Source organism: Macaca fascicularis, chromosome 13 (genome assembly GCF_037993035.2).
Source record: "Macaca fascicularis isolate 582-1 chromosome 13, T2T-MFA8v1.1".
NCBI classification, from domain to species: domain Eukaryota; kingdom Metazoa; phylum Chordata; class Mammalia; order Primates; family Cercopithecidae; genus Macaca; species Macaca fascicularis.
In genome coordinates, this window is record NC_088387.1 from 97,102,851 (window position 1) to 97,115,128 (window position 12,278).

The 12,278-nt window shown below is 50.4% G+C and overlaps 1 protein-coding gene across 4 annotated transcripts in view; it reads right to left on the minus strand.

Annotated features, from left to right (window-relative positions):
• EFR3B (EFR3 homolog B) overlaps positions 1–12,278 on the minus strand; it is a 115,118-nt gene that overhangs the window by 10,808 nt on the left and 92,032 nt on the right. For all 4 annotated transcript variants that reach the window (XM_074012209.1, XM_065527340.1, XM_074012208.1 and 1 more), the window contains 7 exons: positions 11,918–12,090; positions 10,977–11,052; positions 10,131–10,292; positions 8,451–8,582; positions 6,299–6,366; positions 4,467–4,594; positions 3,269–3,360 (listed from right to left, as the gene is read on the minus strand). In XM_074012209.1, the coding sequence (XP_073868310.1) occupies positions 3,269–3,360; positions 4,467–4,594; positions 6,299–6,366; positions 8,451–8,582; positions 10,131–10,292; positions 10,977–11,052; positions 11,918–12,090 (831 nt within the window). The remainder of the gene's footprint in view (positions 1–3,268; positions 3,361–4,466; positions 4,595–6,298; positions 6,367–8,450; positions 8,583–10,130; positions 10,293–10,976; positions 11,053–11,917; positions 12,091–12,278) is intronic.

Genomic DNA, 12,278 nt, shown 5'->3' on the forward strand with positions numbered 1-12,278 from the left:
GTCCTCAGCTGCACCAGTGTGGAGGGGAAGGGTGTTTTAGATGTGGCATTCTACACTAACAAAGGCCTGCAGATGGCTGAGCACAGCACGGGAGAGACCGAGAGCAGCCCTGCCAGAGTGGGACAGTGGATACAGGCCAGAGCAGGTGGGGGAAAATGAAATGGCAGAGCCCAGACTATGCAGGGCTGGGAATGCCAGGCACCAGGATTCAGATTTGACCAAACCAGCATTTATTCACCCCTGCAGCAAGCCTGGGCAGTACAGTCCTAGGAACCACTATGGGACTCTGGACTAGCACTGATGGCTGAGAGTGGAGAGAGCTGTGGCATGGCAGAAGGGCACAGGATGAAGGCCCCTGCACACCTGCTTTGCCACCAAGCCACCTCTGGGCTAAGCTGACTCTCGAAGGGAGGAAGGAACTGATACTGGTGGCCCAGGAGGCCACGAGTGGAGGTGGCTCTGTAGCTGCGTAAGCATTTTGCCTCCCAATTCTGTGTCAGTTCACTCCTCAATTCCCGAGAGTCTCTTACCTCTTGGGAAGGGAGAATCGCCACTATGGGGAGAGAGCAGCCAGCTCATCCCGATGCCTAATGCATTGGAGGTTCCCAGTCCTTGGAGCTGGAAGGGCCATGGAGGATGCCTCATTCAACCTCATTTTACTTGTCTAATTAGCCCAAGTCACAGCTTCCTTCTGTGGGAAGGTTCTAGACAAGCTTTGAGGGCCCTGATGTGGAGATCTGCCCTAATAAATGAAGTGGTCAAGGGCACCGTTAGGGGGAGGCTTGATCCTGACCCCTTGAGACTTCTCCTACCTCTGATTGCATCTGGGGAAAGGCTTGATGTCAAAGCTGTCCTCCATGTCTATATTAGCCCTAATGGGCATAGAAGCTCGGGAATGACAGCCTGTCCATGCCCAAGGACCATGTAAGTCTTTCTGTCCTGGTCCCATCCAGATGTGTGTCCTCTATACTCCTTGTGAACTGGGACAGTCAGCATTAAAAAAAAAAAAAAAAAAAAAAAGGCGGGGTGTGGTGGCTCATGGCTGTAATCCCAGCACTATGAGGTGGCTGAGGTGGGCAGATCACTTGAGCCCAGGAGTTTGAGACCAGCCTGAGCAACATGGCGAAACCCCATCTCTACAAAAAATACAAACATTAGCTGGGCATGGTGGTGCGTGTCTGTAGTCCCAGCTACTCGGGAGGTTCAGGTGGGAGGATCGCTTGAGGAGGTGGAGGTTGCAGTGAACTGAGGTCAAGCCAATGCACCCCAGCCAAGGTGACAGAGTGAGACCCTGTCTCAAAAAAAAAAAAAAAAAAAAGGCATATTGCATCCGTGGCTTCAGTTCCCTCATGTCTCCTTCCTCCTCCTCTCTGCCCTCCACCTCCATTTCTTTCTCATTTGGGATAGTAAGCTTTGTATTTCCACTATGATTCCTTATTCTTCCCTACTCATGGGTACATCTGCTTCATTCACTGAGGTGGAAGAAATGAGATAATGGCAGGGGAGATATCACATGTAAATTTGAACAAAAATTCAATGTTTACAGTCCTCAAGAGAGGAGAGAAGGAAGAGAGGTCTTTAAGGCACTGTGGCAGCTTTCTCTTAAAAAAAAGAATCTTGGGGTCAGGCATGGTGGCTCACGCCTGTAATCCCAGCACTTTGGGAGGCCGAGGCTGGCGGATCACAAGGTCAGGAGATAGAGGTCATCCTGGCTAACACGGTGAAACCCCGTCTCTACTAAAAATACAAAAACTAGCCAGGCATGGTGGCATATGTCTGTAGTCCCAGCTACTCGGGAGACTCAGGCAGGAGAATTGCTTGAAACCGGGAGGTAGAGTTTGCAGTGAGCTGAGATCATGCCACTGCACTCCAGCCTGGGCAACAGAGCGAGACTCCATCTCAAAAAAAAAAAAAAAAATCTTGGCTGTCAGTGGTTAGGGGAGAGATGAAGAGGTGGAACACAGAGGGGTTTTAGGGCAGGAAACGACTCTGCATGGTACTCTAGTGGGGGATGCATGCCATTATGCATTTGTCCAAACCCACAGAATGTACAACGCTGAGAGTGAACCCCAGTGTAAACGATGGACTTCAGATGATAACGTTGCATTAAGGCAGGCGGAACTGTAAGAAATGTACCACTCTGCTGGGGGATGTGGCTAGGAGGGGAGGCTGTGCATGTGTCGGGGGAGGGGAGGGGGCAAAGGGCGATCTCTGTACCTTCCTCTCAATTTTGCTATAACCTAAAATTGCTTTAAAAATAGTCTAAATTTAAAAAAAGAAAAAAAGATTCTTTATTGATACATACGGAAGCAACACTATGAAAGCTGTTCTCACCCTTCTCTCTCCAGTTAAGTCTTCGAGTTTCCAACCCAGAGCATGTCGGTCCCCCTGTGAGTGGGGAATGATGACCAGCACACCTTTCTTTTTAATTTTTTTTTTTTTTTTTTTGAGATGGAGTCTCGCTCTGCCGCCCAGGCTGGAGTGCAGTGGCCGGATCTCAGCTCACTGCAAGCTCCGCCTCCCGGGTTCACGCCATTCTCCTGCCTCAGCCTCCCGAGTAGTTGGGACTACAGGCGCCTGCCACCGCGCCCGGCTAGTTTTTTGTATTTTTTAGTAGAGACGGGGTTTCACCGTGTTAGCCAGGATGGTCTCGATCTCCTGACCTCGTGATCCGCCCGTCTCGGCCTCCCAAAGTGATGGGATTACAGGCTTGAGCCACCGCGCCCGGCCTCTTTTTAATTTTTTGAGACAAGGTCTCACTCTGTCACCTAGGCTGAAGTGCCGTGGTGCCATGATGGCTTACTGCAGCCTCCACCTCCCAGGCTCAGGTGATTCTCCCACCTCAGCATCCTGAGTACCTGGGACCACAGGTGCATGTCACCATGCCTGGCTGATTTTTCAAATTATTTTTTGTAGAGATGGGGTCTCCTTATGTTGCCCCAGATCATCTCGAACTCCTGGGCTCAAGCAATCCTCCTGCCTCAGCCTCCAAAATGTTGGGATCACAGGTGTGAGCCACCATCCCCAGCCAGGCCTTTCAAGGGTGAGTTTTATGATATCCTCATGGGAGCAGGGAGGACCCTAAACATTTTTCCAAAGGGAAGTATCTATGACACATACATGGGGAGTGTCAGTGCGAGTGTGGAATTACTCGAGAAACTTGCTTTCCATGCAGCCTTAAGCACACTGTGTGGGCAGGGGAGCCTGGAGTCCGGCATCCAATCTACAGGAGGTGGGGCTGCCCCAGGACGGTGGCAGAGACACTCACCTCCTCCTTCTCTGGGCTGTTCCTCGATTCTACCTCCACCTGCAGGGAGATGGTCTCTCCAATGCTCCTCCTCTTGGATAAGCGATCCTCATCTGGGGAAGAAGCAGCCTGGAGGCTTTAGTTCCCAGCCCTCGGAGATCCAGGACTGAGCCGCTAGTCCCACCTCCCAACCCCTCTGCCTCTGCTTGGTCCACAGTCCTCTAAGGCTCAGTGCACACTCAGGCTACACCTGGAGTTTCCAGAAGCTTCCAATTGCTGTGGGCCTTCTCTGTCCATCTTAGGCTGGTCAGTTTTGCTCTTTGGGGCTAAAATTTTGAAATTGTCAATGAGAACACAAAGAAGGTGCTTATGACCAGAATACATATCTCACCTTATGTGTAAGCATCATCTGCTAAGAGCACCAGTAGCTCTTCATGAAGCATTTCATGAAGTATTTACTAAGCGCATTTGCATTAATACAGGTACCTTATCATGCCAGCCCTCTAAGGCAGCTATTTTTTTTTTTTTTTTTTTTGAGACGCAGTCTTGCTCTGTTGCCCAGGCTGGTGTGCAACGGTGCGATCTTGGCTCACTGCAATCTCCACCTCCCGGGTTCGAGCAATTCTCTTGTTTCAGCCTCCAGAGTAGCTAGGACTACAGGCACACACCACCACGCCCAGCTAACTTTTTTTTGTATTTTTAGTAGAGACGGGCTTTCACTGTGTTACCCAGGCTGGTCTTGAACCCTGGAACTCAGGCAGTCCATCCGCCTCGGCCTCCCAAAGTGCTAGGATTACAGGCGTGAGCCACTGCCCCCAGCGGGCCGCTATTGTTCACATTCTGTTTTACAGTCAAGGAAACTGAAATTCAGGGACGCAAAGCACTTGTCTAAGATCTTTCAGGCAGTGAGTTGCGCAGGGGACTCGAACTGGGTCTCTGGTTCTGTAGCCATGTATGCTTTTTCTAGCACAATGGAGCCTCTCCCATCCTCAGGCCGGGCCATCTCATGGGCCGGGTACTTTCAAGGACCCTGCCCTGAGGAGGAGAGATGGGACAATCAAGAGGACCTCACCATAAATTTCCACTGTGTCTTTCAGCTCTCACGATATCCAAGGTGCCTCACAGGCAATCAAAGGGCCCTAAGTCCCTTACGCTCAGGCCCTTACCTGGCCAAGGAAAGACAGAGGCAGGCCCAGGCATCCCTGCACAGAGCTCATACCTGTCAGTTGAGGGATGTAGGGCAGGCAAAGCCGGTCTGAATTGTAGCCGCTGCCTCCCAGGACTTCACTAATCTTGCTCTGGCGGAAGAGGAGCTCAATCACCACCCCATCAAGATTCTGAGACAGCCTGGAAGATGAAGGAGGGAGGAAGCTCGTTAGAACCGCGGTATCTAGAATGACTTCTGAATAACTGTTTTTGTTTTTGTTTTTTAGACAGGGTTTTGCTCTTGTCGCCCAGGCTGGAGTGCAGTGGTGCGATCTCGGCTCATTGCAACCTCCGCCTTCCAGGTTCAAGCGATTCTCCTGCCTCAGCCTCCCGAGTAGCTGGGAGTAAAGGTGCCCACCACCACGCCCAGCTAATTTTTTGTATTTTTAGTAGAGATGGGGTTTCATCATGTTGGCCAGGCTGGTCTTGAACTTCTGACCTCAGGTGATCCACCCTCTTCAGCCTCCCAAAATGCTAGGATTACAGGCGTGAGTCACCATGCCCGGCCAACTTTTCTTATTACAAAAGTAACATCTTCACTATGCAAGATGACAGAGAAGCAAAAGGAAAAGGGTCACCCCCAGTCCCATTTCCAGAGATAACCACTATTCACGTTATAATATATTCTTATGTACAGCAATCACATCCCTCAGTCACTTTTTTTTTTTTTTTGTTTTAAGACAGGGTCCTCACTGTGTTGCCCAGGCTGGAGTGCAGTGGCTATTCACAGGTGCCATCACAGCGCACTACAGCCTTGACCCGCTGGGCTAAAGTGATCTTCCTGCTCAGCCTTCCAACAGGTATGCTCCACCACACCCAGCTAATTTTATTTATTTATTAATTATTATTATTTCTTAGACCAAGTCTCTCCCTGTCGCCCAGGCCGGAGTGCAGTAGCATGATCTCAGCTCACTGCAACCTTTGCCTCCCAGATTCAAGTAGATTCTCCTGCCTAAGCCTCCCGAATAGAGTAGCTGGGACTACAGGTGTGCACCACCACAACCGGCTAATTTTTGTATTTTTAGAAGATACAGGTTTTTATCATGTTGGCCAGGATGGTCTCGAACTTCTGACCTCAAGTGATCTGCTCACCTCAGCCTCCCAAAGTGCTGGGATTACAGGCATGAGCCACTGTGCCCAGCCCAGGCAAATTGTTTAAAAATTTTTCGTAGATGGGTTCTTGCTTTGTGGCCCATGGTTGTCTCGAAACCATGGGCTCAAGAGATCCTCCTGCTCAGTCTTCTGAGTTGCTGGGCCTGTAGGCGTGAGCCACCGCACCCAGCTTAGTCCCGTATTTTTACATATACACATAGATATCCCCTTCCACACCCGCTGTTCTGTCATCTATTTTATTGACCTATTATGTAGTGGGTATTTTACATTAAATATTCTTCTAAATGAATGTCATGATTGTCTATTATATGGATGGGCCATACTTTATAAGTCATCCCCTACTGTTAGACATTTTGGGTTTGCAAAACATATTTCCCTTGAGTTCCTCTGATGTTGAAATGACACTCGAAAACATCACTTGGATTGATAGGAACGTCTTGTCAGGAATGACTCCTCCAGGATGCATTTAGCATGCGCTTGGCCAAAGCCCCTGGAGGCTGTGTCTCACCTGCAAACACGGCTCAGCATGGCATGCTCGAGGCATGGACTGCAGTAATGTGATGGGGTTTAACTTTACCCAGGACTCCTGGACCACAGACAGAGCCCACCTTCTGCCCTTGAGTCCACAGATGCCCGAGCCTCCTGGCATTGACCCCTCCTGACCTCAGACCACCCGCCTGCTTACTTAGCTGCCCTGGGGATCCCTGACCACATCCCCCGTCCTCTCCTCACCTGGGCCTCTCCACAAACACATCCTCGGGGAGCATGTATGGAGCCTCTTTCTTCCTGGTCTCTATCACCTGGTGGTTGGGAGGAATCAGATGATAAGAGCTGGTTCAGCAGGGAGAGGGAGCTCACAGGCAATGAAAGAGCTCCCGGCTTGGCACTTCCTCCCTCCCGCAGCCTCCTCAGCACAGTGTCCTCAGCTGAGCTTCTTCAGTGGAAACTCCCATCAACAGGGACCCTCAGGGCAGCTGGAGAAGCTCAAGCTGCCTGCTCAGGCCATGGCCATCAATGACACATGTGCACTAAGTGTCCTCCAGTGCAGGGAACTTAACTCTTAAGAGACTGCAGCTGCTGGCTCTGGTGCCTCATTCCTCATTCCTATGCCCTTTTTTTTTTTTTTTTTTTTTTCTTAGAGACAGAGTCTTGCTCTCTTTTCTAGGCTGGAGAGGAGTGGCACAATCTTAGATCATGGCAGCCTCCACCTGCCAGTTTCAAGCAATTCTCCTGCCTCAGCCTCCTGAGTAACTGAGATTGCAGGTGCATGCCAGCACGCCTGGCAAATTTTTGTATTTTTAGTAGAGACGGGGTTTCACCATGTTGCCCAGGCTGGTCTTGAACTCCTGACCCCAAGTGATCCACCTGCCTTGGCCTCCCAAAGTGTTGGGATTAAGGCTGAACCACTGCACCTGGCCTCATTCCTGTGTTTTTTATTTAAACAGGTACAAAGGAATGTAGCTAATACCATGTCCCAAACCTCGGTACTGCAGTACCCAAGTGCATTGCAAAAACACCCTGATGGACAGTGACATCCTGAGCTTTACTCAGTATTCTTTGCAAATTTTTGACAAGAAAAGTGAAAGTTACTAAGTGGTGAGAAGTGGAGGGATGGTCAGCATACAGGTGTGTGTGGTGGGTGAGGAGGTAAAGGTCCCACAATTGTCAGGTGGAGGATGTCTGGGCATTGCCTTTCTTGCACTCCCTTATCAGTCCAGAAGCTGGAAGAGTCCTGCTTCCCTTGGGGTGGTCTCTGTCACAGTGTCATGGCAGCCTCCCCTGTGATTCCCAGTCAACCCAGGCTAGTTGAGACCTAAAATTTCTTGTTTTGTTTTATTTTGTTTTGCTAGTATATTTTATTTTATTTTACTTTTGAGATGGAGTCTCGCTCTGTCACCCAAGCTGGAGTGTAGTGGCACAATCTTGGCTCACTGCAACCTCCATCTCCCAGGTTCAAGCGATTCTCCTGCCTCACCTTCCCGAGTAGCTGGGATTACAGGCGTGCGCCAATGCCCCGCTAATTTTTGTATTTTCATTAGAGATGGGGTTTCACCATGTTGCCCAGGCTGGCCTCAAACTTCTGACCTCAAGTGATCCACTCACCTTGGCCTCCCAAAGTGCTGGGATTATAGGCATGAGCCACCGCACCCGGCCTGCTACTATATTTTAAAGTTAATCCTATATGTTGGTATCATTCAACTTCCAAACACTTTCATGTGTTTTAAAACATCTTTATGCAACAATTGAGAACACATTTGACTACAGAATGGATGTCAGATAATACCAAGGAATTACTGATCACTTAATGAGCTGTGTTAAGGGTGTGGCAGTCATGTAGGGAGGTGCTCATGCTGTTTCAGGCATGTAGACGGATATATGTAAAGTGAAAGGACAGGATAGCTGGGATTTGTTTTAAAGTATTTAAAATTTTTTCAGCAAAGGAAAGGGAGATACATGAAGCAAATGGGGAGAAATTTTCGTAGCTCTTCATTTCCTCTGAGTGGGCGTGAACAGACATTCGTTCACCATTCTACTCAGGCCACTTTTGCCGTATTTCATAGCTGTCGTCTGCATGATCTGAGGCATGTGTGCAGATGTGCTCCCATGAGTAGGGGAAAGACAGAGGGGCAGGAAGTGGAGGGGCAGACAGTATTAGAAACAGGTACAGAAGACCCCCCAACCCCTGTGCCTAACCCCACCCTGCTCCGTCAAGTCCTACAGGAGGGAAAGATGCCGTGAGTAACTTCTCACTATTAGCGGCTCTTACTTCAACCCTGTCTTCACTGCCTAAGAGGAGGTACAGGACTAATGCAATTAAGGAAAAGCCATTCCCAGGAAACCCCAAGTTGAGGGCCTCTGAGCTCTTGGTCGTGAGGACACCAACCTCATGGATGTGCTGGCAGAAGGCAGGCACTGTTGTGAGCTGACTGATGAGGTTCAGGTAAGCTGCGCCCAGAGCGTAGAGGGCACAGCGGTTGTAGACAGGCAAGTTCTCCTCATTGACTTGGGCCACGTCCTGCAGCAACAGAGACAAGGCCTCCAGAGTCTTTCACTGACAGACTACACTGGGTGCCAACCCTCCATCCGAACTCTTCCCGGTCTTCTTCAGAAATGCTTGCTTTCCTAGACTAAGTCTTGCTCAGCATTTGACCCACAACTTCCTGGGGAAAAAAGTCACCTTCATTAAAGCTGAAGGGAGGGGTAGAACAGTCCATGAACTAGGAGGCTCTTGAGTATTCACAGACTAGAGAGGCAATGACCTCAACTCCCCACTCTGCAGTTCCAGCTGTGGCAACTGCCCAAACCCTTATCATTAATCCCACTGCCAGGGCACTGTCTCCTTCACTCTAGCGGATCCTTAGAGGACTGGATTGGCTTGCTAAACTGGGTTCATATGTTAAGCTAAATGAGCTGTGGGAGTTACCAGGGGATTGGGATATAAAGGAACCCCAAGTTCTAGCTCTTGAGGGTAAATAGAATTTTAAAATTGTAGCATCTAGGCTGGTCCTGCAGGATTTAGCACCATTAGACAGGTGAGACTCTGTGACTGAACACCCAGGTTTGCCCTGATTCAGGAATATGATGCCTGCCTGGCTTCAGGACCCTGGAGACCCAGCCTTTGAGGTCCAAAGGACCCACCCTGACTCCCAGTAGCCTTGGGTGCACACACGCACCCAGGAACACCATGAAAGTCTCAAGCCCTGTCCGGTGCCACACTGGCTGTCTATGCATCACAAAGGAGGCTTGGTAGACCGGTCCCCAGACTTTGAGACTCTGACTTACCTTTCCAGGAAATATATATTTTAAACAAGTACTCAAAGCAATTCTGAAGCACAGCTCTGTTTGGGAACCAGAGAATCTTTTTTTTTTTTAATTTTTAATTTTTTAAAAATTTTTAGATGGAGTCTTGCTCTGTTGCCTAGACTGGCATGCCGTGGGAAGATCTTGGCTCACTGCAACCTCCACCTCCCGGGTTCAAGTGCTTCTCCTACCTCAGTCTCCCAAGTAGCTGAGACTACAGGTGTGCACCACCATGTCTGGCTAATTTTTGTATTTTTAGTGGAGACGGGGTTTCACCATGTTGGCTAGGCTGGTCTTGAACTCCTGACCTCAAGTGGTCCACCCACCTCAGCCTCCCAAAGTGCTGGGATTACAGGCGTGAGCCACCACGCCTGGCCAAGGGAACCAGAGATTCTCTGGACAAACGAGTTTGTCTGGGATCACTCAGGGCTTAAGAGCATCCTCTTAGGAATCCCTGGAGTCTCACTCAGACTCTGAGAGAGATTTGATATATAGTAGCTAAGGGATGTTTCTGAATGACCCCGTTCTCTGGGTCTTCTTTAGCTTGAGGATGGGGCAAGGCCATGAATGAAGCGTTCTTTGGGGTTCCCCAAACAGGACCATGGTTTGGGGTCTTCAGGGAGGAGTGGCCAACCACGCGTGCAATATTCCTGGGCTCCAAAACAGTGTTAAGCAGTTGCTACTCAATATTCTTATCAGGGCTTGCCCAAAACAGGTCTCTCCCCGATCCCAAGCCCCATGCCCTGCGCACACCAGGCCCCACCTGAACAGCCAGCACCAGACGGATGAGGTCCACCACCACCTCCTCGTTAGCCAGCTCGATGCTGATGAGAGCCAACAAGCCATAGAGCGCCTCGTAGTGTTTCTGCACGTTTGTTTCCTCCTTGCAGCTCAGGTAGATGTGTCTGTAGAGCTGCTGGGAGTGCTGGGGACAGGAGCGGGCAGGAGAAGGCCAGGGTCAGTAGGGTGGGGACAGGAGGGGCAAGGAAAACAGGCAGGAAGACCAATCTGAAGGGGGGCAGGATGGCTGTGTGTGCCCCCTCCTCTGTTGCGGAGGGGATGCCTTTAAAGCAGGCTCTGGCAGAAGCGGACACAGACAGGTAGGCTCGCATAGAGAGGGATGGGCTCCAGTGAAACCAGCACCAGAGGCTGCTGCCCAAATCCAGGTATAGGAGCAGAACACAGTCACTGGCCCTGGACTGGCTCATCACTCTGGGCTTGACTCCTCAGAGAAGTCAGCTTGACGCATAGCCGCAGAGGGAGGAGGCAGGCCTCTGACCAAGGCAGAGGTCAGCAGTGACTTTTGCTCTGTCACCCAGGCTGGAGTACATTGGTGCAATCTCAGTTTACTGCAACCTCCTCCTCCTGGGTTCAAGCGATTTTCTGGCCTCAGCCTCCCGAGTAGCTGAGATTACAGGTGCCCACCACCACGCCTGGCTAATTTTTGTAGTTTTAGTAAAGATGGGATTTTACCATGTTGGTCAGGCTGGTCTCGAGGTCCCCACCTCACGTGATCTATCCACCCCCCTCGGCCTCCCAAAGTGCTGGGATTGCAGGCATGAGCCATCGCGCCCGCTCTTCACTGTGTCTGGAGGTCATGCTTGCTTACCTTCTTCATGAAGACAGTGTCCTGTCGGGAGCACTTGTCCACTTTCAGCTTCAGGACAGAGATGTCACTGAGCGTACTGGGAAAGGATGCAAAGGGCCTCCTTAGCCCTTATATGAGGCCAGCCTGAGCTCACACGGGTCACTGGGCTTTACCCCAACATTGTTAGTTGGTAGAAAGCCTCCAGTGCTCCCCTGGCCCTGGTTCTTAGCCCAATTACCTTCTTCTCCCAAGTTCTCAAGAATTTGTCCTTTTCTCTCTCTTTGTTTCCTTTTTGAGACAGGCTCTCATTCTGTCACCTAGGCTGGAGTGCAGTGGCTCAGTGATCACAGCTCTCTACAGCTTCAACATCCAGGGCTCAAGCAATCCTCCCAACTCAGCCTCCCAAGGAGCTGGGACCACAGGTGTGAGCCACCACGCTCGGCTAATTTTTAAATTTTCTTGTAGAGATGGGGGTCTCACTATGTTGCCCTGGCCAGTCTTGAACTCTTGGGCTCAAGTGATCCTCCCACCTTGGCCTCTCAAAGTGCTGAGATTATAGGCGTGAGCCACCACCCCTGACCCCTTTTGTCTTAAATCTTCATCCTGATTATTTTCTTCCTCCTCTTATTCCCCACAAATCCCTTCAGTCTGATAACCTGCATCCCCTTCAGTCCGATAACCTGCATCCCCTTCCTTCTCACACTTGCAACTCCCTTTAATGCCTACTCTCTATCTTCCAGATCTTCAGTTCACCCTCCTCCTCTCTCAGACACAAGTGCCGTTTGGTCTCGCCTCCTCTTGCAGGAACCCAGGGTCAATGTTGGTGATCAGCTCTCTGGCGAGTCTCACTGAGTATCTGAATTGTCCTCCCACCTGGGTGTGAGGACAGGACCAAAGGACAGGACCTAAAGGAGAGTCCTTTCCCCATCTTGCATCACCTGGAGGAAACACCCCAAGTTCACCTGATCGTAGAGAACTTGTGGCGGTTGCCATGACGATCAATGAAACTGATGAGAATCTCTAGAACAAAGAGTCGAATTTCTGCATCCTCCATGAGGGCAGTGGAGAGAAGGCGGTCCAGGAAGTTGCTGGGCAGGGCTGACATCATGTTGTTGCACTGGAAACCTGTGGATACCTGCAAGGGAGGTATGGACAAGTATGCCTAGGAATGCTGTCCCTCTCAGGTGCAGGAGGCGGCGGAGGAGCAGCCAGCGGAAGTGACGTCTGATGTACACATGCTCTCCAGACATTACCCAATCCAGCCTCCCCTACCCTGCAGCCCAGGCAACTTTTTGAACACTCCAACATCCACCTAGATGACAG